Genomic DNA, 26,200 nt, shown 5'->3' on the forward strand with positions numbered 1-26,200 from the left:
ATTGAATCCGCAGCCGGCTATGACCAACGCAATCTTCTTCCTTGGTATCCTATGAAAAAAAAACCCGTTTTGTGAAGTGGAAGAAAATTTCCAAAGTTCTTTGCTATATTCAAAACTACTTTGTGGGGAGGACTCGCTCTCACATTTCCAATTCAGAATATGCCATGTAATGAAGCTAGATTTCAAAAATACACACTTTTTGACACATTATGAATTCATTCACAGCTTTATTAAACACTGGAAAGTGGAAGGCCATTTCTTACAAATACTCGTACATGCATGACGACTATGTGTTCAAAGTGAAATGATAGACATTGCAACACTTGCATATTCTATTATTGCGACCAACTGAGTTGATCTATCCATGATAATTCAAATAAAATGTGACAGTACTCTTTTTTTATTCTCCTCAATATATACAATCTCACCAAATTATCATCAGGTACTGAAAAAATACACAATGATCGGACTTTGTTCGACAAAAATAGAGTAATTTCTTAAATGCCTATTTGCATCTTAATTTCTAGAATTTCAGTATTCTTGGTTTTTTATTAAATGACCATGATGATATCTTACTAAAAATATCCTACGAAAAAAAGATCCTACGCAAAAGGATCATAAAAAGTAAAGGTTCTATGGAAAAAAAGGATCTTACAGAAAAAAAATAAAAGCTACGAAAAAAAGATCCTGTGAAAACAAGGATCATAAAGAAAAGAAAATTCTACGAAGAAAAAATTGACAAAATTACATGTGCTCCCCTTCATAAAGGCTTGTGGAAGGCGGAGCATGTGGTTGCTCAAACCGAGACGTTAATGGCATCCTCATAGAGTGCGATGACCAGTATTATCCCCATGCCAAGCAAGAAGCCGACGTTTTGGAGAAAGAAGATGAATCCCTTATTCTTGCCACTGTAGGAATGAAGCATCGGGAGCTGGAAGATGAAAGAAAAAAAAAATAAACACCAGTCACAAGAAAAAACATAGGTTATTGTTCAAAATGAAATCTGAAAACATAAATACATGTACTGATTATTTTTTTCAACCCAAATAATCGTGGCCCCTCCAGCCACTGTGCAGCACCAGATCAAAGGTGCTCGATCCCTTGATCTGTTCAATGCCAAACAGGGTAGCAGCAATTCTCATCTTTTAACGTATTTAGGTATGACACAGCCGGAGCTGGAACTCCCAACCTCCCTGGAAGGGTTACACTTCATAATTCTGAAGGTTCTTTATTCCAAAGGTTCGTAATTCCGAAACATGAAAATTGCCTTTACCTCGATGTTCGTAAATCCAAACATTTGTGGCGTTATTCCGAAGGTTTGATAATTAGAAAACGAAATAAGGTTCCATGTTCCAACGGTTCGTTAATCCGAAACGAAATAAAGTTCGTTAGTCCGAAAATGAAACTAAGTTCGTTAATCATTTCGTTTTCGGATTAACGAACCTTCGGAATTACAAACCTCACTTCATTTTCAGACTAACGAACCTTCGGGATTACGAACCTCATTTCCTTTTCGGACTAATGAACCTTCGTGATTACGAACCTTCGGAATAATGAACCTTCGGAATATCCCAACCTTCAGAATAAGGAAACCAAATGAACCCACACTCTGGTATAATTAGGATATATATAAAAATCTATTAAGTTGAATAAATAATTTTAATTTTACATGAAAGTTTTATTTTCCCAATCAAAGGAGAACATTTGCATTTTTGTTGCTTTGTTACATGAACCCCCTTCCTCAACATTTCATGATATGGTATTTGTCTGGAACCTTTTCTTTTTTTGATACCCAATCACAAAGTTTGTTATATAGACACGCTAATGAGCTTTTATTTCAGGAAAGACAAACATTTCTGTCAGGGGCGCTTGATATTGAAAAAAAATGAGGTTTCAATTTTCCATAAACAGGAGAAGAAAAAAAGTGTGTCTGTATTGTACAATGGTCTGAAATAAACATACACTGGTAATGAGTCACCAAGGCAGCTAAAGGGAATAATACATGTAGCTTGGGCTATGTAAATTAACACATATTATCATGATTAGTTGGTATGACATTGATTTGAAGCACCTGTAATTCATTTCATCATAGCACCGCCGCCATATCTGCATCGGAAGTGATCTTGTCATTTGAATCAGCGACAATTTATTACTCCATTACTATCTTAAGGCCCCCATTCCACAGAACGGAGACCATTGAAAGGCCATTGAAAGTGTTACAGACCATTCCAAAGATCATCCCTGATTTATAAAATTGGTGAGGTCTTACAGCGGTCTTCAAGATCACTGAAATTTGTCATCTCTGTGGAATGGCTCAGAAAGACCCCTCAAAAATAACTATAAAAAAAGTGAGTGGTACTCTTGTCTTATTTGGCTTAGACTAGTCCTATAGAGATCTTTCAATGGTCTTTCAGAGATCTTTTATGCAACAAGTGATCTTTCAGAATTCTTTCCATGGACTTTGCCTGGTCTTTCAATGGTCTTTCAATGATCTCTCATGAGTCTTACAGTGATCTCCGTAAAAAAACTTGAGAGACTGCCAAAAGATCATTGAAGACTATTAATACCTTCGAAAGTTAATCGAAAGACCACTGAAAGACCACTAAAAGACCATTTTCCTGTAAGACTGTTTTGAACCTTTAAAAAAAGGTTTGGAGCCCATGAAGACCACTGAAAGATTGGTCAGGACTCGTGTAAGACCACAAAGACCATTGTCGGTTCATTGAGAGACCTCTGAAAGATCAACCAAAATTCATGGTCTTTCAAATGTCTTTCAGCAGTCTTGTTCTCTGTGGAATGGGGGTTTAAGCATTTATCGAATGACTAACTTTAACACTGGATTTGACACTATACCCTACCCTTATAAACTAATACCCTTAACTTCACATAATAACATAATGCAGCCTACATGTACACCTTGGTTAGAAGAAATACACAAGATATGAAGCCCAGAGAAAAATTGTGTCAAATTCCCAATGCCGAAGCAAGGCAATCGAAGATTTAGATGGTCTTACCATGTGCACAAGCCCAACGTAGAAAAACGTGCCAGCGGTAGCAGCGAAAATCCAGGCAGCAGCATTCTGCTGCTGTGCGAGAGGAATGCCGACCCACAGTCCCACAATGCAAGTTAACGCGGAGAGGAAGTTCCAAAACACCGCTGTAGATAGGCGCATACCCTGACTGAGAAGTACCGCCAAGTCACCTGTAATGAATGATGAGGATCATATAATGGTGCTATTATAATAATAATATACAGAGACTCTACAAACAATAGGTGATCTTTTCTTGTGGTGGAACATAAAAGAGAATTTTCATTGATGCGGATACAGCTCCGCCTAAGGATCGCCAATCACTTTCAAAGTCATTTGTAACCTCAAAGCTAAATGAAAGTAGTTGCAGTAAAACACTAATTTCGTGAGAAAGTCTGTAAAATACTACTAACATGGAGCGACTCTCCCAACAATTGGTGATCTTTTCTTGAGGTGGAATATAAACGTGAATTTTCATTGGTGCCGACATAGCTCCACCTAAGAACGGATCACTAATCACTCTGAAAGTTACCTTAAGCCCGTCGCACACTATGCAATTCGTTGTGATCTGAATTTTGAAATAAAAATGTTATAACATTGCTATGGACATTCCAACCAATAAGATCTTGACGATCAGACTTCACAATAGTGGTAGGACTACTGAAATCAAAATTCAGCCTAGTTCGAGCATCTCTGTACGAATAAAAGCAAATTCAAATCCAAATCGTAATGACTTCATCATCGGCTGCGACTTGAAACATATATGAAATTTACTCTGACCACAGGGCTTGCCCGCAAAGAAAAATTATGATTTCATTATTCCTAAAATTATGCCAAACTTAACATGAAATTATCTTCCTTGTTGGAGCTTGGAATGCAAAATGCAATTTACTAAACTAATGTGTCACATCAGAACGCATAGGAGCTTCGTGGCCCAGTGGATTAGTCTCCAGAGGGTCAATGGTTCAAATCCCAGCCATGGCGTAATTTCCTTCAGCAAGGAATTCATCCACAGTGTGTTGCACTTGACCCAGGTAAGATAAATGGGTACCGGCAGGAAGTGATTCCTCAAAAAGCTGTGTGCACCGAATAGGTAGCCTAGCTTAGCTGGGTAATAAGAGCAGGGCCCGCTGGGAGAACAGTTTTCGGAACTGAAGTGGCTACCCTGGGTAAATATACCATTATTATCATCATTATTAAAAGTGTGCGCTGCGCCTTGTGTACAGTTTTATGAAATAACATCCACAGGGGTGGTTGCACAAAGGGTAATGTATGATTCAGAACCATGCTTAAATACCAATGGTATCAATGTTGACATCGACTAAAATACATAGAACTTGAAATCAAAAGGGCCTTCTTATAAACCATGCATATTAAAACGGGACATGACAACGTACCTAGCTCGTGAGGTAGCTCGTGACAGAACATCGCAATAGTCGTGCTGAGACCGGCAGAGATCGAAATAGTGAATGAGGCTCCGATCGCAAGCCCGTCTCCAAAGTTATGCAGCGCATCGCCCAAGACGATCATCAGAGGAACTGTTCCACAACCTGAAAAAGGGAGGGGAAATGAATATGATGAACTTACAGGTCATTTAAGGAGAATGAAACCTTTGGAACAAGATAGCTAGTGTGAAAACAGAAAATTCAAAGAAACAGATCAACGAAAAGTTTGAGAAAAATTGGACATATAATGAGAAAGTTATGAGCATTTGAATACTGCAATCACTAGTGCTATGGAGATCCTCACATTGGCAATGCGACAAAGATGTGTGATGTCACTTGTGAACAACTCTCCCCATTACTTTAGTATATACTTCACTTAAACTGCCTCTTTTATCACATCTATCCGTAGATCATGTGCTCTTTCTATAGGAGGACATGTAATACTGATTTTTGAAGAATATATCATGGATAAAGAGTTTGCATCACCATAAAAAAATTAAAAAAAAACATTTTGGGGGTATTTTATAGTCCATCAAAGGGAAAGTTGTTCAGATGTGACATCACACATCCTTGTCGCATTGCCAATGGGAGGATCTCTATGGCATTAGTGATTGAAATATTCCAATGCTCAAAAATTTCTCATTATTTCTCCAATTTTTCTCAAGCTTTCTTTGTTCTTATGTTTTGGTTTTTCTGTTTCGACATAAGCCTTCTCGTTCTAAAGGTTCCATCCCCTTTAACTTTCCTATTTTTAATAAAAAACTTACATTTTTCATACTATAATAACAATAATATAGTATAATGCACCACATATTCTAGCACTTAATACAATATTCAAGAACTAAATGTTATTAACCCTGCTTCAGCATTGCTTCCATAATAACACATTTTGTCATTTAGGCAATTGGGAGTTTTCGCTTTGCGATGCAGAATGAAACTACAAACGCACTGTCAAGGGCCGATGAATCAGGACAGCAGTTTCATCAACGTTTCAGAGCTGACCAAAAAAAATCACAAACATGTTGTTGGTCCAGAGTCAACAACGAAATTGCTGTTACGATTCAAACGATCTGACAAAGACCTTGTACCTTGTAGTTCCATTCCCTAAAGTCCTCCACCAGGAAGAGTAACTCAGGGCTGACGAGAGTGGGAGTATTATTACTCTGTTTTGCTTTGTTGCTGGTTTTGCATGTTTAGTTTTGCTTTAAGTATGTCAGTGCTTTTGGAGGATACCATATCCACTGTGAGATTATTCCAGTGGGAGATTGCTTCAGGGAGGAAGGAATTAGCCAGTTGGGTAGTTGTGATGAACTTTGAAGTGACGTCATACAGTTCATCATGGGATCTTCTTAATCTTGTTATTTTTCTTGTGGCATATTTATTTAAGTCAAGTTGAGTTTCTCAACTTCATTGTTAGAAAGGGTATTTGACAGTAGACTATCCACATCCCGTAAAGCATCTGCATAGCTGTTACCAAAACTCCCAACTACCTTACAATGTAGAATGGTCGGCGATTATGCTCATTACTTTTATTAGCTACAGATCATGCTGTCATGAAAGTAATGACGCTTTCGAGGCAACATTTTTTTTTTCAAAATTTACCTTTCGTCCAGCGACTCTTCTCTTCCAGGCCATTTTCAGCTTTCACCTGCAAAAATAAAATTTCAACATTATTTTAGCATAAGATCTTAGCAAGTCACAAGTGTCAAGTCAAGACAAGTCAAGTGAAGGCACTCGGCAGCAGAGGTGGATTCAGGGGTGGAGTTCACCGTCCCGAAGTTCGGGTAGGTGGAGCGTATTGTAGCGGGAGTGAAGTGGAGTGGAGCCTGCACGAACTTCGCCCGACGTAGGGGTGGAGGTTCTTTCTTTCGGATTGAAAGAAAAAAAAAACATATTTAACCCATGTATTAGAGATATAGGGTAGAAGACAAGACAAAAGAATTGAATTACATCTTTCGCTCTCCTCACTGTTAGGATATCTTTTCTTTACGCTACAGCACCCACTCTGTACACATAAGAGCATGATGCAGAACGTTTATTTATCATGGGGGCATAATGGTTCAGTGGTTATGACTCTCACATTTCCATCTGAGAGACGTGGGTTCAATTCCCAGCCATGGCATGTTTTCCTTCAGCAAGAAATTAACCCACATTGTACTGCACTTGACCCAGGTGAGGTGATTGAATACCCGGTAGGAAGAAATTCCTTGAATGCTTCAGTGTCTATATGGCAGCACAGCTAAGGCCAGGGTTATTATTTTTAACTTATAACGGTAACGCTTTGTATTCTCAGGTGAAAAAGCACTTTATAAATCCAGCTTTCATTATCATCATTATTACTTGGGTTTAGAAATATTGAGACTTGCTAAAAGTCTAAGACATGGGACTACTGGAAACAACTTCAGCAGTCGAATAAGCTCACATTGCACATATATAACCATGTGCACGTAACTAAGCCTTTGAAAAATTTGATACTCTTCTACTAAAGAATGATCTTTCTTCTTTTTTTTTTAACCCAGGTACAAACCAACAACAGAACACAGTGCGCTTAAAAACACCAGTAGTAAGCGCGTTATAAATGTTATGAATTATTATATTTTGTCCTGTAAACCAATCATATATTGTACTGATGATGGCATGGCCAAAAGATTACATAAATTAAATGAAAGTAAATTTCAGGAACTACATCTTCATCATTATCATTCTGCATATTCTAATACAGAGATGCCAAGTTCAAAGACCAGCTATGCGTGAGATTTTCTGTGAATCTGAGTGAGATCACTGACATTGTGTACAATGTCTATGGGGATAGGCTGTGATAGTTGCATGAGACAGAGATTTTAGGGGATGAACAAGAGTCCAAAATGCTTGAGTCTCACGCATAATGCGTGAGACTTGGTAGCTCTGCTAATATGAAAATCTTTTTTTTTCAATTATCGAAAATGCCCCCCCCCCCCCTCCACATCCCCATTCATCTTGACAAACCCTGACAGTGCAATATTCTTGGCAGCCCAGGAACTAAAATCATCATGATTCAATGTCGTTTCAGTTTGGAAAATATACGAAAACAAAATAAAATGAATATATGTGATTGACCTTATTAATATTTAATCAAATGCTAGTTTAGATACATTACATGTAGCTCTGGTGACAATTACTCCGGATTTATTTTGTCTAAGATATGGAGTTAGCTTAGGGATGTAGTAGGGTCTAATGGTAGGTAGGGACAGTGATTTTCCGTTTCAAAAAATGGCCTTTTCCGTTTCAGAAAATCACAAATTCCGTTTCAGCACGTCAGAAAACGGAAATTCCGTTTTCCCATAGACGTTGTACACACGGAAAAGTGACAATTCCGTTTACACATTGAATAGCAAAATCAAAGCGCATACACTCGCACTGGCCAAAATTTGTATCTGCTACTGTACCAACAACACAATAGAATCCGTTCTAATCGGATATATGCGGGTGTAAATAATATTTTTACAAAGACATTTAGCATGCATACATCCTCACCTCTCACATCATTAGCATTATTTCACGGTGAAATGATTTTTCATCGATAATTTGGGGGTTTTTTTGACATCGTTATCATCAGTCAACGGCTTTTGCCGATCCGCCATCTTGGATTTTAAGACCACGATATCGTGCTGTTACATCTTCAAACGTAGAGGGCAGCAACACACGACCGTTCATAGTTGGAACGATCTTTGGTACAGTGCAGTGAAGCCCAACCCGGCCGGCAGGCCGGGTACGGGCGTGGGGTACTGTACAATCGAGTGTGCTGATGTCGGGTGCAGTCATGATTTGTGAATTGTCATGATTGTAGCGAAGTGAGATCGTGTTTTCTGGGGTTTTGTGGCCATTTAATATTCTCATTTTGTTGTGATTTTGGAGTAATTTCTGTTGCTATTCTGTGTATTTTGAGGGAAAATGCGTTTTCCGTGATTTTCCGTTTGAAATGCCACTTTCCGTTTCAAAAAGCATTTTCCGTGAATTCCGTCCGTTTTCCGCGATCGCGGAAAATCACTGTCCCTAGGTAGGGGGTTTATTTCCAATTCATCTAATGTCAATTAATCCAATTGCCAACTTGTCTACTATCATTTGGTCTACCATTATTTTTGTCCACTATCCTCATGGTCTAATTGCCAATTCAACCACTTACCATGTCGTCTAATAACCAGTTAGTCCAATAGCCATTTAGTCCATATTTGGTCTAATTGGACTTAATGCCAATTGTGCGAAATGAATGAAAATGAAATGGATATTAGACCAACTGGCTATGAGACGATGATCATAGACGAGATGGTGAGTAGACAAAGTGATGATTGAACCGAATGGTCATTGGACCAAATGGTTGTTAGACGAAACATTGGACTGAATGGCCATTAGACTAAATGAAAGACGACCATGTGGGGAGTAGACGAACTGGCAATTCACTGTTTGGATATTGAAGTTGGTCTTTCCATTATTGTGTGGAATTTACAGCAGAGAAATCGCTGCCGGAGCAAATATCATAGAAACGATTAGAGAGGCACCTGGGGTGTTCTTACCAGATTTTTCGAGGAGTCAAAAACTTTTGCTGACCCTTGACACGACTTTATAGGTGGCTTGACCGAATCCATTCCCATGCCTGCATCATGGTCAAGGTAATGGGCGTGTCCACTGTCTCGCGAGTGAGAATGACCACACTAGTAGGAAAAAAACGCAAAAATATGTCCACAGAAAATTAGAGGTCCTAATAAGGAACCCTGAGGAACTACGTATTGCAAATTGACAAAATTTACAAAATCAATACAGGAAAACAAATACTAGCCTATAGCCTAACACGCGCAAATGGTACTCTAAACATGTAGTGTTGACTCCTGGGGCAAAAAGTACATCCTTTATAAAACAATTTAGTCTTGATTTTTATACCCTCACAAATTTGACTATAAACACGTAGCTTTCGTAGCAAAATAGATAACCTTTTTTCATTTTTTAGTGTTTTTTACACTCTTATTACATTACGTACGGAATATCTTGAAAAAGACATCCTCTTTATGTGTTTATGGGGTCGCGCATGGTATCCACTCGTCAATGTAAGTACCCCCCCCTCCGGGTTCGGCCTTACTCAACATCCCACTTTACAGTAATATACACACTTTCAGTTTCATAGTCATTCCATTCCATGGTCCTTGCTCACTTAAGAAAAAAGACCTGGGCTCCGTAACACAAAGGTTTGCGATGAATAGCAAATATGAAATAACACTTCTGATTGGTTCCTAGTCAGTATTTTGCGACAAATGCGCGTGTAACATTGATCTTGATTGGTCAGTTCATTTAGCGATTGATCGCTAATCTTTGTGTTACGGAGCCCAGGGCCTTACACACTCATTCAATGAACAAGGTTATAATATAACCTTGTTCTCAGTTACATTTCTGTGTGGCAAAAATAAGGGTGGCAATTTTGGCTTATTTTCTCTTTTTCTATGGGACAAATGCTTGTTTTTCTTACACTGTCAGTTTCCATTACAGCTATCCATCACATAAATTGGCTCTTATGTAAATTTGTTCTTTAAATCGTTCTTTCTTAATCAAAAATAGAGGTTGAAAAATCACAATTTTCTCGCCATATTACTTTCCACCAATAGATGGCTTCCACAAAAATATCCCCACAAGTTTTTGAGCGCTCTGGTGAATGCAAAAATTAATCCCAAGTTACTAATAAAAAATAAATTGAAAAGTATGGAAATAAGTAATTTTGGTCACAAAAGTGATATTTTAAAGATTTTTAAAAAGTGTAAGCTATGTACAGCATTGGCATAACATAGACCTATCTGTAGATTCCCCACAGATAGGATGGTTGCAGTGCGTGGAGGCACTGATAAGTTACAAGCAGTACTTTAAACACTACACGTGACCGGGCTGGGAGCCAATGAAGTAATTTTAAGATATATCTAATATACTTACGCCAGTCATAGCGGAGAACCTCTCCAGAAGAAAGAAGAAATAGATGGCGAGTTCTATGGCGAGGCATTTCCACACATAGGCTAGCTCAGGATTGAGTGGGCCCTGGAAGGCATGATTATGATGACCGTGGGCATGGAGTCCGATAGCCTAGTAAAAGATCAAAATGGTTTATAAATTTTCAATTGTTCCAATGCTAATACATACCTACACTATCCACAGGGTCTAATTGCCATTTCATCCACTCGCCATTTTGTCTCATAACCAGTTAGTCCAATAGCCATTTAGTCCCTATTTGGTATAATTGGACTTGATGCTAATTGTGCAATATGAATGAAAATCAAATGGATATTAGACCAACTGGTTATGAGACGATGGTCATGGACGAAATGGTGATTGGTATGATTAGAAATAATTGTTGATTGGGTGAAATTAATGAAAGGAAAGGAGTATTATACCAAATGGTTATGAGTTACATGTAGTAGAATACTAAGTTTTAGTGAAAATATCAATTCTTACATTTCTAACAAATACATGTACCTACCAAAAAAATGCTGGAAAATAATTTATGTAATTTATGTATTTCATTGTCTTTTTTCATTCTTAAGGGTTGAACAAATGCTCAAATCAAACCCCAAGAGATGTGCCTTCATAAATGCTGACATGTTTAAGGACAAACAAACCTTGTGTTTAAAACCATGACTAGTACTTGTTTTTTAAGAGTTTAATAAACCAATGATATAGGATTTGTAGAGCGCATGTATCAACCTTGCTAGGTGCTCAAGGTGCTCCTAAATTACTTCGGCTAAGCAGGTCTACCGATTCTGGTGCGCACATCTTTTTGAGGAATTACTTCCTGCCTGTACCCATTTCCCTCACCTGGGTGGAGTGCAGCACAATGTGGATAAATTTCTTGCTGAAGGAAAACACGCCGTGGCTAGGATTCGAACTCAAAACCCTCTTGTTTGAAAGGCGAGAGTCAGAACCACTAGAATACGATGCGCCCACACGTTAATGCACATTTCCTTCAGTTATATCCTCTGTAATTAGAGACAATCTCCACTCAAGTTAGAAATTGTTTTAAAGGAGAAGATCACACTGTCAAAAAGTACATGGTAAAATAGCCCAAAAATAATAAATATTGGTGAAGGTTTGACGAACAATGAAAGATTAAGAAAGTTATTAGAATATTATTTATGACGTCATAGATGAGCCACTGCCCCATATGTTATGTAATATAAAAAGTTCACATCTTTTTAATGATCCATGTTGACTATTTTTTCTTTCTTTCAGGAGCAGGTATAATGATTTGTCTGTTGATATACTAAAAGCATAGTAACATTCATTTTTTTTTTTCATTTTTTTCATTCATGATACATGGAAAGCTGCTAGCGTATGTCACAAATTAAACAAATTCTTTTAATAACTTTTTAAAACTAAATGGAATTTCTTCAAACCTTCAGCAATATCTTATTATTTTTTTTTACAAGCTTTTAGTCAGGGTGAACTTCCCTTTTGAGTGTCAGATTTGAATCCTTGGTTACAGACTAATAGTTACCTGTGGTATCAGATGCATTAGAGCATCCCCAGTAAGTGTTGATACGGCAAGGGCCATCATCGTCTGCGTTGCACACTCGTACACAAAACCAGACATGCATGGGACGAATAATGCCCCAACAACTGAAAGAAGGCTAATGGTGATGACAGATAGGTGACCATAAATCCAAACTGGAAGAAAAAAATATTACAGTTATTATTAACATTATTTATCATCATTTGTTTGGCGTCACCTGTGCCTGGGAGGCGAAAAGCGAACTGAATCAGTATGACCAGCAGGTCTCTCCTCCCGATATAAACCGATTGGGGGAATGCGGGTGGACCACTACACCGGGGTTTCCCCCTACTCTTATACGAATAGTGCAGTGGGTTCTTAATGTGCAAAGGTGGTGACTCTCCGCTACACAGAGACTCCATTTAACGTCCTATCCGAGAGACGGAGTGTTTTCCATTGTAACATAGCCTGCATCTATGAAACATAGGAGAGACATTTACCCACAATGCACTGGCTTCAGTCATCCGCCCGGGATGGACTCGAACCCACGATCTTTTGTTCGAAGGGCAGACGCGTTACAGAATGGTATACATGTAGTAGGCAGTGTAACATCTCTTTCAAAACGAACAACCAATGGAGTACTATCCTAATTACAAAATGAACATTTTGCGGAAAATTGTCAATTAATTAACCCTAATTCTCCGGGGGGGGGCCATAATGCCCCCCCCCCCCCCCCCCCCGACAATTTTCGCGATATATCTGCTGAGCAAAATTTTTTGACCTCACCGCTCACTGACCTTTTACTTTCAAGTCTCGCGCAAATTTTGAGACCAAATTTGTGACCCCTGGGTGCGCGGTTATGACAATACGCAACATGATGCAAGTGCATGACAGACCCAAATTTGCACATAAACGTGATTTCATGTACAAATCCAATGCAAATTGTGTATTTAGCCAAAATTCATAAACTATTATTTCTACTTTTACTGATTAAACTTAATCAATTTTGCATTGTTTATGATCAGAATTTAAGTCTGAAAGGATTTTCATTGATAAAACAATAAAAAAAACACAAAAGTAAAAAAACACAAAGAAATAAATAAGAAATTAAAAAAACAATAAAATGCATAGAAAATCTTTCTTGGTACCAGAATTTTTTTCATTCACAATTGTTAGGAATGCTATGAAGAATATTTTCACCAAAAAAATAGCATTCTAGGAGCTTTATTTAGTGAATCGGAGCAAAAAGTATGATTTCATGAATAAATTAGCATAATTAATTCATACAAAATAAAAATATATGAAGTCAGTGAAATTTTCCAATGCAACTGCATAGATTACTTCATTCTCTACCATCCTGCAAATTTTCAATGTGATAGCGCAATCCATGGCTGAGATCTTGAGATCCCCCCCCCCCCCCCCCCCGGGAATGACAAGAATCAAAATACCCTGGGAGATTTAGGGTTAAGGAAAGCTTTATTTGAGTAATTTGTAATAGTATCACCATTATCAATTTGAGGAACCAGGATTATCATACCATGGTCATTCTCCTTTTCTTAAGACAATCATTACTTGATAGAGTGATGTTGTGATATGTTGTGAACTACTTTAACTCATTGTTTAAACTATGATGATGTCATCATTTATTTGGTCTAACCATAGAGCTATAGCTCTATGGTCTAACCTTGGTTAGCAATTGAATGTTCTATTTTGTTAGCTTCAATTGCCATATGCGATGTGGGCCCATTGCATCATAAAGGTATACTTTATAGTGAAATTTGGTACAAAAAATATAAATAACAATAGCAATAGGCATTTATATAGCACCGTCTAACTAGAAATAATCTGCTCCATGGGGCATTGATGTTATCAATATTACGAGCTGTTTTCCAGCTCAGTGCATTCAAGGAATTAATCCCGCTGGCTACCCATTCATGTCGCCTTCAATAATCACTTCAATTCAATGATCTTTGTTGAAATTGCATTACTTACTCTCTGCATTTGTAATCGTACTAGTAGGGGTCTGATTTTCATTTTGGCTGCACATGCCAGACAGGGTCTGTTGAATCAAGGACGGACACAACTGCATATACTGGGACTCGGTGAGACCGGATCCATGATCGATCCCGTGAATGTCTAGGAGTTCCGCCCCCGTGTAGCATGTCTGGTTGGTAGAGATACATTGACGGATTAGTAAATCAGCACAGCTAATGATGAATAATCTTGTTGCTCGAGCTAGGGCTATCACTAGCACATAACCTACAGAAAGTGTTGATGTACTATGATATAAACTTCAAAAAGTATGACTTTGATTCCATGAAAAAGGTGCTAATAATTCAGTACATTATGTGATGTCTTTCAACTGTATGATGTTTTTTACTTCTGTCTTTATTTTGTTTGTGAATTTATATCAATAATCAACCACTGCACAGGCAATGTTGGGATATTTTTATGAGGGAGGGGGGGGGGCAAGATGAGCTTTATTTTCTTCTCTCTCAATGGAATTAAAGGGTAAAATAGAATAACACAAACTAAACCCTTTTTCTCATGGTCTTTCTTTGATGTATTGTCCAGTATGTTTATAAGAATATACCTCAATTAATTGAGTACGCAGTTACCGCAGCCACCCCCCCCCCCTCCCGCCCCACGTAATCGAATCAGATGGAAAAATACATGAAGGCGGTTTTGTCCTCATGACAGCCGAAATGGCCCCTAAAATGCATGCTTTGGGGGCGACCATTCTTTCTGGAGTCGTCCCAAGATCTTTTACAAAAAATGTTCAAGCTATTTTTAAAAATCAATGGCAGTATTAAAAAGTATGGATATTTCATTTTATTGCATAATTTTCTAGTTGCCCCTAAAAAGTAGCTTTTACAACGAAAGAAAAAAAAGCCCCCAAAATTCTGCAATTGCCCCAAAGAGGAAAAAAGGTAGCTTCCCCCCCCCCGCAAAAAAAAATGCTGACACGATTAACTAGCAAATATGAACTTACTGCAGACACGTTCAAATTAACGGATGATGCGTTATTGGATGATGAACCCGCAGAGCGCTCCACGCGATGTCCCACCGCTGCCATAAGAACGTTCCTCCTTCGACGACGATTAAGGTCGTCGTCACCTACGACAACCGGCATTTCAGTTTGGACAGCGCCAGCGCTGTTTTCCGTGGAGCCCCCGATACCAAGTTCCGAAAGTAACTGATTGAATTCTGAAAGACAATATACATTCAAACTGAAAACTGGGGTGTTTGATGACACCGGATGCTGTCCATAGAGGATGACACTGAGGTGTTAAAATTAAACCCCAGAGATTGAATATAACACATTGTAAAAAAGGGTGTTGTAATAAAACCCATTGATGGGTGTTGAATGAGCACCCCAGAGTCAGCACTGTTGTAATATGATTATTGTGGGCCTATATGTTTCTTTTCACTCAGTCCTCCCTCATCTCTGACTTTTTTTCTGTTTCTCTCTTTCTTTTTAGGTAAATTTCTTTTTCTTTGTTTGTAACATATTAATATCGAAACCAATCGACACCACTATAGGGAAACTATAAGTTTCAAGCCATGCTTTTGGGGGGCCAGTCAAATATATTGCTGTGACACACATGACCGACACATGACACATTTCCAAACACCCCCTAAACAACTTTTTTGTGGGCTTTATTTACACATTTTGTTCCCCAAAGAAGTTGTTGACAAAATATGACCTTGGCAAACCCTAAACAAATTTTGCTAGTCTTTAAAAAAAGCTTTGGGGGAAAAACATACCCTAAATATGTTTGACATCGCGATTGACCTTTGACCAGTCTTTCAAAACCACCCTTTTTCTTGAAAATCTGTGTTTTTGATACCCTTGAGGAGTCCACAAGCGGACAGCGGCAAGCCCCCCCCCCCCCCCCCCCCCGGTTTGATAGTTGGCCCTTCTTATATCCTCATTTTATCAATATATCTGTCTTAAATCTGAATTTTTCAAAAGTTATATCCATTGTCTTATTTGTAATGGATAATTGCGATAGTATAAGTAATGAATTATTTTATCATTAATGATTTATTCATTCTTGTTGGACGTTACATTGAATTATATTTTGTGAGATATGAAAAATAAACCAAACTGAAACTGAACTGAAACCTGTCAACACTTCAGTTTTGTGGTGTACAGATTTGCTAAATTGCCAAATTTTTACTGTGCTTACACATCATTGATAATATTCGATCAAAAGTAGAAGCATGAATTCTATTACATTATAATGCTGATTAACACGCTGCAATGCTGTATTAATGGAATGTCTCTTTATAAATAGCTACAATAATAAATAACATTAGTTGAATATAACTAGTTACATTTACATTTACATGTATGTTGGTTTCTAAGCGCTTTAATAATGACAATGATATAATACTATGTTCCACTTATTTATATACCGCAACTACTATGATAGCATACACTCTACTGCGGTTGATATCCTATCATTACCCCGGCTGTACCTGAGCAGCCATAATAGCTTTAAAGCATTCAAGAAATAAATCCTAGCAGGTATCTATTCACCTCACCTGGGTGAGTGTAGCACAATGTACAGTCCCACACATAAAGTGGACCATCTCCCTTCCCTGGGGAGTATCCTGGCCAGGCAACCGTTTATAGGTGCACACATGCCAAAGTTATCACATTGACGTTCACATACTACGGGTATCCATTTAACACTCGGGTGGAGAGTGACTAACGTGCCTTGCCAATGACATTAGCGCGGGTGGGATTCGGCCCCTGACACTTGGTTTAAGAGTCATATGACTGAACCAGTACACCTCCACAAATAATACAAATTTTACAATTATCATCTAATTATCACTCATGTTGTCCTATCATTTATTATTATAATTATTGTTTTCATCCATATCTACCTTAATAATTAATTTATTCTTATCATTCTTATGTTTTTGTTTTGTTTAATCAAGAAATAGAAGTATCATTGTAATATTATTATCATTATTATTACCAGAATTCTTTTCCCAGTATTACCATGAGTATTAGTAATTTCAGCATTAGGTTTGATCATTAATCATTATTAGGAGTACTAGTATGTATTAAAGTTACCTTCTTTGTGAATAACTCCATCTGTACCATAGGAATCAAAAACAACATCCGTGAAGTCATCAGTAGATGGTAAGCTTGCCTCGCCGATACAGTATCCCTTTAACATTCTCGATATAACGTTTCCAGAGACAGCGCTGACCTCACAATGGCTCGCCCCGGCTTCATGGTTTTCCACTGTAGCGGAAAAGACTGATGTGGCATCGAAACACTGAAAAAAAATGAAAAAAATGTAAGCCACATCTTATGACAAGCAAATCATTGAAAAGACTTCAACTTTTCCCAAACCTACTTTGCACTCTATAACTTATGAATACATGTATAATTGAAATTTTGAAATGTATCCCATAACTTATTGATAGCATCAAATCCCTAATCTTGAGATTGAAAATAATCATAGCACACAAAACTTTGAATGATGATCATAATTAAGTGATAAAAAATACTAATAATAAATGAGGATAATAACAGGGGCCGCGGAACGGTTTTCAAAGTGGGGGGGAAGTGGGGGGGCTGACCATGCTAAAAAGTCACAATCATATGGTCAATTTTACGTTCTTGATGTTGTACACAGTTTTGGAAAAAAGTAGGGGGGCTGAAGCCCCCCAGCCCCCCGGCCCCTGATATAATAATAGTATTAATAATCCTTGATCATCAATAGACATGATTCTTGCACATTGCAAATGTTAACAAGTTACTGAATAATTTTTTTTAAAGGCAACATGCTTCAAAAAAACTTGGCTTTAACGTTGGTAGACTAGTATTAAGTTGTTTTTTTTTTTCAATTAAACTGTTAAGTTTTACTACTAGTTTAGACCAAAAGCTTCAGTCTCTGTATTTTGGTCGTTCCGCTGAACTGCGTCGGCTCACTCACCAAATACGTGAATGGGGATGATAGTAAAATGTCAGAAATTGTTGAATAAATCCCCAGAAATGACGGCTATTCCTGTGTACTAACCACGCCCACCATGACCACGGCTTAAGATTCTAATACTTTAACCTTCATTTTACCTTTGCTTGGGTTGTAGCCGTGTAATCCTCACTAATCAAATGTAAGATTTCTTCCAAATCCCCTTCAGAGAAGGTAGAATTCGTCCCACTTTCGTCAGCCGACATAAGCTTCCCGTACACCACTTCCTCATCAAGATTTGTCCCGCCAGGCCCGGCGGCGCACAAGGCATCGAAGTCGTACAGAGCATAGAGCAATAGCGGTGCTGCTTTTTTGAATACATCTTCACTGAGGCCATACTCCGGGTCAACATTAAGGGCGTTAAAGAGATCGTTTACGAAATTATCCGAACACTGCAACAAAAAAGGAGGTGATAATATGGATCATGAATTCTTGCTACGATCAGTAAACAAACACGAGTAACATAACAGCGGGAGTAGGTATAGCAATTCAATAGCAAACGTTGAGAAAAAAAATCTATTGGGTACATCCCCCATTTTATGCACCCGACACGCAATGACATATTCATGAGGGGGGCGTTTCATGCGACTGGTTGTAGTAAATATTGAAAACAGTATGGTGAATTCGATGTTCTCTTTCGGGCTCTCCCCTTTTTTGCACGTTTATTCATCGGGGGGGGGGGGGCGTATCTCTAGATAACACAAGGCGACTGGTGATACCGTGCTGCATGGAGAGAATTTTGTTTAGCATTGTTTTAAGAGAATTTTACCTCAACGTCGTTTGCGCTTTGAAAGATTCATGGTTGTTTTATCTCTTGCTAAGCATGCAGTATTTAAAAGGGGTGCACCAGGCTGGAAATATTTACAGTGCGAATCAAAAAACGGGACAGATTTAAAAAGTCAGTAAAATTTTTGTTTCAAATTATGATTATTTTTGAGTTAATAGGTGCTCTGAGGTCTTATCTTTCAAATGCCATTAAAAACAATTTAGTTTCGTTCATGCTTGAGCGAACACGGAATGTTTTTGTCTGGGGTTAAAAAGGAGGCTTGCGCCATAATGGCATAAAATGATAAATATAATAATCGGACTTCTTGCTAATCACCTTACTTCCTCTTTAACTTTTCATTATCTCGGTTGCTATCATTTTCGGATTATACGGTCAAAATTCATTTTCAAATCCGTTTATTTGCTTGAATTGTTCTGTTGTTATTTCCTTTTTAATGTGTTCTTATTTATTTAGCTTCCAATATTCCTTCATGAAGCAAAAACAAACTTGAAAATCAACCGAAGTATGGGAGAGCGTGTATTTTTTCCAAGCACATAATTAAACTTGGTCAAGGAATTAATAACCCCTTGAAAATAGGATTCATGTTTTTTAAAGGTACCCGACATAATTTGCTTCACATAATAAAATACAATTTGAATAATTACAAGTTCTCCCAATTAACAATGCAAAATTCTTGCTTGGGTTGACACAAAGTCTTCCTTTCTTTATTCATGAAGGAAAATTCAAAGGTTAAAGAAGTTTTAATGAAAAAACAACAAATGATTCAAGTAAATAAATAGATCTGTAAATGAAATTTGGCAGCATAATTCGAAAGTCATGGCAAAGATAATGAAAAGGTTATAAGAGGAAGTCTGCTTATTAGCAAGGAGTCTGATCATCAAAATCTAATTTCTGCCATTTTAGCGCAAGCCTCACTTTGAATCCCCGACAAAAACGTCCCGTGTTCGCTTAAGCATGAACAAAATTTATTTCTTTAAATGGCACTTCCGCCTTAGGATTTCATAGCATCTATTGAAATATAGATATCATAATTTGAAACAAATTTTTTTATAGACTTTTCAAAACTGTACCGTTTTTTTACAAAGCGAAATGCTGAAAATTTTCTCAAAATAGGATAAGAAATAACGAAGTTATTGATTTTTGCATTATTCCGGTGAAACAGTTCTAGGCATGTCTTCATAAATATTCATTAGGTGGGCTGCACGATGATATCAGATCCCTACTTGTTCTCTTGTATTTTACTATATGAAATTGGGCTTATTAAAAAATTGTCTACAAAGAACTAAAACGATTGGATTGACAACTAATGAAGTGCAAAAGATGTTCATTGTCGCTAATTATTTCGTCATAATGGAAAGATTGGAGGACTGGAGACACATCATTTACGCATGTATAAAAAATGAAACAATATTATGATTTCATGTAATAACATAAGAAAAAAGAAAATTGGGATATGACATCATCAGCCTACCTAATGAATATTCATGACGATGTGCATATAACTGTTTTCACAAAATATTGAACTTAAATACTTCGTCATTTGTTATCCGATTTTGATGAAGTATTCAGCAGTTTGCTCTGGGTACTCTATTCATTTAGATTTCAGTATTTACAGCCCGGACCATCCCTTTAAGATCACATCAAAATAGTCAGTTCCAACAGGTTCCAACCTCAGAAGTGCGTGTCACTAATTTCCTAAAAAATAAAATTTGCATGCAGGGCGTGGACAGAAGGCGCACATGACAAAATAAAGCAGTTTCACGACACAAGAACAAGAAGAGAGAGAAGCGAAAGGACAGAAAGTATAAGAGATATTAACATTTTCTGAAATATTACGTCACAATCTCACAAAATTAGATCGTATGAATGAAAATAGTTCAAAACAATTTTCTCTTTCGCAGCTCTGTTATGGTTCCTAAAATGATCCCCTTCCACATGGTTCCAATTAATTTATACTGGGTTATATAATTATATATAAATGTATATCAACAAGCCCCAAAACGGTTATTTTGCAAAGAATGAAATATATATGTATATTGTGTGGATTACCGAGTAGGCCTACCTAAAAATTGCACCAATTCGAACTGGCGTCCGATAAATATGTTTAAAAATAATATGTGGAAAGTATCAAACTCGAAGTGATGAATGGAATAATGACGACTTTAAGTTCGACCAGCTTAAAACTTAAGACAATCAATGACTAGCACACTTTTGTAATAATATGTAAATGATAATTTGCAAATCATCATTATGGGCCTCTTTATCAAAGTAGCTTTGGATGTAGTCTAAAAATGAAGAGATCGGTTGCAAAAGGTCTTAGATCCATTCTTTGATCAAATTTGATTTTTGTGATTCGAGTGGCTCAATAAGATCATGATACCAAAGAAAAGTTGAACTTTCCCGTTAAAAGTGAACAAAATGGCAAAGATTTTTTTTTTCAATTGGGGTTAGGTCCATTTCGGTTTGGTTGCAAAAGGTGTTAGGTCCACAAAGGTTTTTAAGAATATTTTTTTTTTAAATATGAAGACAGATAGATCCCTTTATGCCCAATTTTATGCTCACGTGGTAGGGTATCGTGAAAATTAAGTTTCGCATGAGAATATTCCAAAATGGGAAATAAAAAAATGAACAATTTGAAATTCACATTAAAACGTGAATAAAAGTGGCTAGGTAAAATCACGATTTTATTCAAATGAGATTGTATTCATTTCAGTTTTCTTACAAAAGGGGTTAGGTGACTTAGGTCCACAATATGACAACTTGAAAAAAAAATCGAAGACACGTAGATTTCTGTTATACCCAATTTTATGTTTACATGATAAGGTAGTTCATAGATGATTTTTCGCGGAATGGTCCAATTAAAGTGGACCTTACAACTTTTGCAACTCAAACTCTTCAAACTTGTGAAGATATTCAAATTCTTTAATAAAAAAAAGTTTGAATTTGAATGAAGAGTTTATGGACTGGATTTAAAACAATATATATTTCCTGAAAATATTTAAACAAGATAACATCGCACCACCATTTCTTCATAAAACCAATATCCTTTTCTGCGCTGGATATATGCTTCAATTTTGCACATTCGTGCAATTATATTAAACAATCGTAAAAATAAATAATCTTCCCCACCTTCATATTACAGAAGCTATAGGGCCTAAATAAATTGTTAAAAAAAGTTCTGGGATAACATTTATATAATAATTATCGGCATCAATGGTGCAGATTGACATTTTGGTTTAAAGAAATAACATGGATACAATATTATTTCAACCCCCCCCCCTCAAAAAAAAGAGAAAAAAATATATAATAATAATTCAGCGTGCGAAGGGTTAAATTACTTAAAAACAATCATTTTAACTTAAAGGTCAAGTCCACCTCAGAAAAATGTTTCTTTGAATCAATAGAGAAAAATCAGACAAGAACAATGCTGAAAATTTCATCAAAATCGGATGTAAAATAAGTTATGACATATCAAAGTTCCGCTTATTTTTAACAAAATAGTTATATGAACGAGCCAGTTATATCCAAATGAGAGAGTCGATGACGTCACTCACTATTCATTTAGTTTTTTTATTGTTTGAATCATACACGAATTTTACGATTAGGACCTCCTTGCCTAAAACACAAAATGTTAAAATAATGGAATTCCACGTGTTAAGGGAGGAATAAAACTTCATTTCACATGACAATGACGAGAAAATCAAAATATTTCATATTTCCTATAATAAAATACAAAAGAAATAGTGAGTGATGTCATCAGTTCCCTCATTTTCATACCGACCGAGATGTGCATATAACTGTTTTGTGAAATGAAGCGAAACTTTAAAATTTCATAACTTTCTTATTTTACATCCGATTTTGATGAAATTTTTCAGTGTGATGCTTGTTGAATTTTTCTCTCTTTATTCAAATCAAGTTTTTGTTGGGGTGGACTTGTCCTTTAAGTACAATGCAACGAAGAAACATATGAAAACGTAAGATTGATAAAAGGAATGAGGTAAAATAAAAAACATCGAGGGCATAAAACTCTCAATTTCTGGCTCTGCAGCAAACGCATGCGTATTTCAGCTTTCAACTCAATTTATGAATAATTCATATCCCACGTACATGACGTAGGCCTCGCAGCCACATATAGTTCGTGCGTACGATTATTACACGCACCAATCTAAATTTTTGCACCCGCCACGCACTGATCACGTGGCATATGTCCTTTAAATTCATCCACTATGCATATGGGGGCGTTCACCACGCGGCGATTGGTACCTCGTGTTTTAAACGTGGAGTACAATTTTTCATGTTTCATGTAGGTTTTTTAAGTGCGTTTCTTTAGATTTTTACACTTTTTTATTTACACACAGCGAATCTATGATATCTTAAGATTAAACTAAATTTAAATGCAATATCTTTCGTTGTTTTAGGAATAAAACGGATAGGAATGGATGAACAATCAAGCACTCAAAGTGTTGGACAAAAGCATCGTGCATGGCAACAAGCCCAAGTTACTAAACACCCAACTGACATTGCTAGAGCTAAGAGACTAGCAAAGGCTCTTCAATGCCTCACGAGAGAACTGCGAAGTAACTTTGAAAAGGACCTTGCGAAGAATGTGAAGAAGGATCCAAAAGCATTCTGGAGATATGCATCTGATAATCTAAAGACCAGAAAGGGGCTCCCTGATCTCAAAAAGACAGATGGTACCTTCACTTCAACAGATGAAGAGAAAGCCGAAATCTTGAATGCTTTCTTTGAGACAACATTTACTGAAGAGGACACTTCTTCCATCCCACAGCTTGAACGCAGACAGTCAGCGGGATGCTTATCTGCTCTTGACATAACCCCAGAGGATGTACATCGCAAACTTGATCTGCTTTCCAAATTCAAGAGTGCTGGACCGGATGGTATCCATCCTTGCATTTTACGGGAAACGGCACCTTCAGTGTGTACACCATTGGCCATCATCTACACTAAATCATTCAAAGAAGGCAAGCTTCCTTCAGCATGGAAAGCAAGTCACGTTGTTCCAGTTCACAAGAAGGGAAACAAGTCTGAAGCCAATAATTATCGACCGATAAGTTTGACTTCAGTACCTTGTAAGATCATGGAGTCGCTGATCAGAGACAAGATCGTCGATCATCTGATGGAGAATGAACTAATCAGCGATTCCCAACATGGATTTGTCCCAGGAAGATCAACTGTTACACAGCTGCTCCAGACACTAGAGGACTGGACATCCTTACTGGATCAAGGTGAAAAGGTTGATGTTGTCTACCTAGACTTTAGAAAGGCCTTTGACAGTGTACCCCATCAACGTCTTGTGGCAAAACTAGATGCGTACAACATCCAAGGAAGCTTCAAAACTTGGATTGCTGATTTTCTCAGTGGCCGAACCCAGAGGGTAATAGTAAACAATGCCAGATCTCAGTGGTGCACGGTAAAGAGTGGGGTGCCCCAGGGTAGCGTGCTCGGCCCGACATTGTTTGTGTTGTACATCAATGATCTTCCTGATGTTATGGAATCCACTGTAAGAATCTATGCAGATGACACTAAGGCCTATTCGTCTGTCTCCTCGCCAAATCAATGTGAACTGTTCCAAGCAAGTTTGCACTCACTGATGGACTGGTCCTCAAAGTGGCAACTTCAATTCAACACTGACAAGTGCAGTGTTTTGCATCTTGGATCAGGTGACCAAAGAGAGCACTACAACATCGGGAGTACAGCACTGAATGTAGTTAGAGAAGAAAAGGATTTAGGGATCATCATTGACGACGATCTAAAATTCCACAAGCAAGTGTCAAATGCTGTTAATAAGGCAAACAGGGTACTGATCAGCATAAGACGTACTTTCCAGTGTCTTGATTCGACCACTATCCCCAAACTATTTAAAGGGTTAGTGAGGCCACTCCTGGAATATGGAAATGTCATCTGGTCACCACAGTACATTGCTGATGCTAAGGCTGTCGAGAGAGTTCAGAAGAGAGCAACAAAAGTAATCTCCAGGATCAAACATCTTCCATACAAGGAAAGGCTTAAACACCTGAAATTACCATCCTTGGAGTACAGAAGAAAGAGAGGAGACATGATTCAAGTGTATAAGATCACTCATGAAGTCGACAGGCTTAACCCAGACCACTTTTTTCAACTAGCTGACAGTACTACAAGAGGTCATAGATACAAACTTGTAAAGCCAAGATGCAGAACAAATGTGAGAAAGCATGCTTTTAGTCACCGAGTAGTCAATGATTGGAACTCTCTCCCAGCTGAGGTAGTTGAAGCTTCCACAGTAGACACCTTCAAATTCAGGCTAGACCGATACTGGCAAGATAAGCATTATGATTCCCACTACTCTTAGATACGAAAAGTCAATTTTCACCAACTTGCCCCACTGCCTCCTTAATCTATTGAAGCATGATGGAAGATGACTAAATTAGAAGATAGATCTGGAAGCTCGACTGCTAATTCAGCATTCTTCCAGTATTTGCGGTAAGGTAAGGTAAGTAATAAGATGGATTGATATTGATAGGCCTATGTATGTCGATGGAGGAGAGAACACGGTGAAGCCGGGGTGAAGCACAAGGGTTTTGATTTATATCTCTATCTTGATAAAATAGTTTAATTTCAAAATATTAATTAAAATGAATTATTGATAATAACAATTATGAAGCTTACCTCTGAGCAGTCATTCCAGCGGTGTTCACAACCAATCCTCGCAAACAGCGTCGAAATCAAGATGTTGACTTGTGTTAACGTGATGTTCTGATTATGGTTTTCTGCAAAATCGCCATTAGCTCTCTCTGCTGTTAATTCCTCATCTAGGAGATAGTTTCCTATTCCTGCAAAATAGTTCTCTTCCAAATCGTGGTCATGTTCGTGGTCGTGTGCTTGTCGTCGAAGTCGGGGAAATCCCTCCTCAGCCGACACCGACAACGGTGGGAGGAGGAGGAGAGGAAGAGTTATGCACACGACACAACAGGAACAACACCGTGCAGTCGCCATCATTATCGCTATGTCTAAGGTGTACTGCTTATGCTAAGTGGATAGGGCCGTGTGCAAAGAGCATGCGGTCTGTGTGCGGAATGCGAGTTGCTACGGGCGATATCTTCATATAAAGCCACACGTACACAGGCTCACTGAATGAAGCCAACGTGAACTTTACACCGCGTGTGCATAGCGTAGATTCCAACGAGGCCAGCGCCAGTGCACAGTGGACAATGGCGTTTGCCCACGTCATTTGAGTTGTATAATCTTCGATGGGAGACCGATTCATGCTATTGTTCCATTCGTTGGTATTAACTCCGAACTCCCTGGTATCTCGGTATATCTATTATTCGGAATATGTAAGATAGTTCTGTAGACAGCCACAGGCATGCCATACAGTGTTGTGTTCTAGATGGGTTTTGAAGTAAAAGGTGGTTGCCACCTTGTCAACCTTGGGCGTTTTTTTA

General features: G+C 37.8%; 1 protein-coding gene across 1 annotated transcript; it reads right to left on the reverse strand.

The window, feature by feature from the left end:
• On the reverse strand, positions 1–25,889 carry LOC121416853 (metal cation symporter ZIP14-like). Its single transcript, XM_041610371.1, has 12 exons — positions 25,425–25,889; positions 18,073–18,363; positions 17,065–17,272; positions 14,965–15,179; positions 13,965–14,136; positions 11,979–12,148; positions 10,424–10,570; positions 9,025–9,162; positions 6,077–6,122; positions 4,427–4,579; positions 3,015–3,202; positions 1–931 (listed from the first exon to the last, which is right to left on the reverse strand). Exons 1-12 carry the CDS (start codon positions 25,752–25,754, stop codon positions 797–799), a joined length of 2,193 nt encoding a protein of 730 aa, XP_041466305.1. The 5' UTR covers positions 25,755–25,889; the 3' UTR covers positions 1–796.
• Positions 25,890–26,200: the final 311 nt, after the last annotated feature.

This window comes from Lytechinus variegatus, chromosome 6, assembly GCF_018143015.1.
Source record: "Lytechinus variegatus isolate NC3 chromosome 6, Lvar_3.0, whole genome shotgun sequence".
Classification (NCBI taxonomy): domain Eukaryota; kingdom Metazoa; phylum Echinodermata; class Echinoidea; order Temnopleuroida; family Toxopneustidae; genus Lytechinus; species Lytechinus variegatus.

Bases quoted from the DNA above. Each gene is read 5' to 3' on its own strand.
- LOC121416853 (XM_041610371.1), bottom strand. From the start codon at position 25,754: ATGATGGCGACTGCACGGTGTTGTTCCTGTTGTGTCGTGTGCATAACT. The intron at 12,149-13,964 runs GTAAGTAATGCA...TTTTTCTTCCAG, and splicing joins TACGATTACAAATGCAGAGA to TTTGGATTTATGGTCACCTA. The intron at 10,571-11,978 runs GTAACTATTAGT...ATCTTTTACTAG, and splicing joins TAATGCATCTGATACCACAG to GCTATCGGACTCCATGCCCA.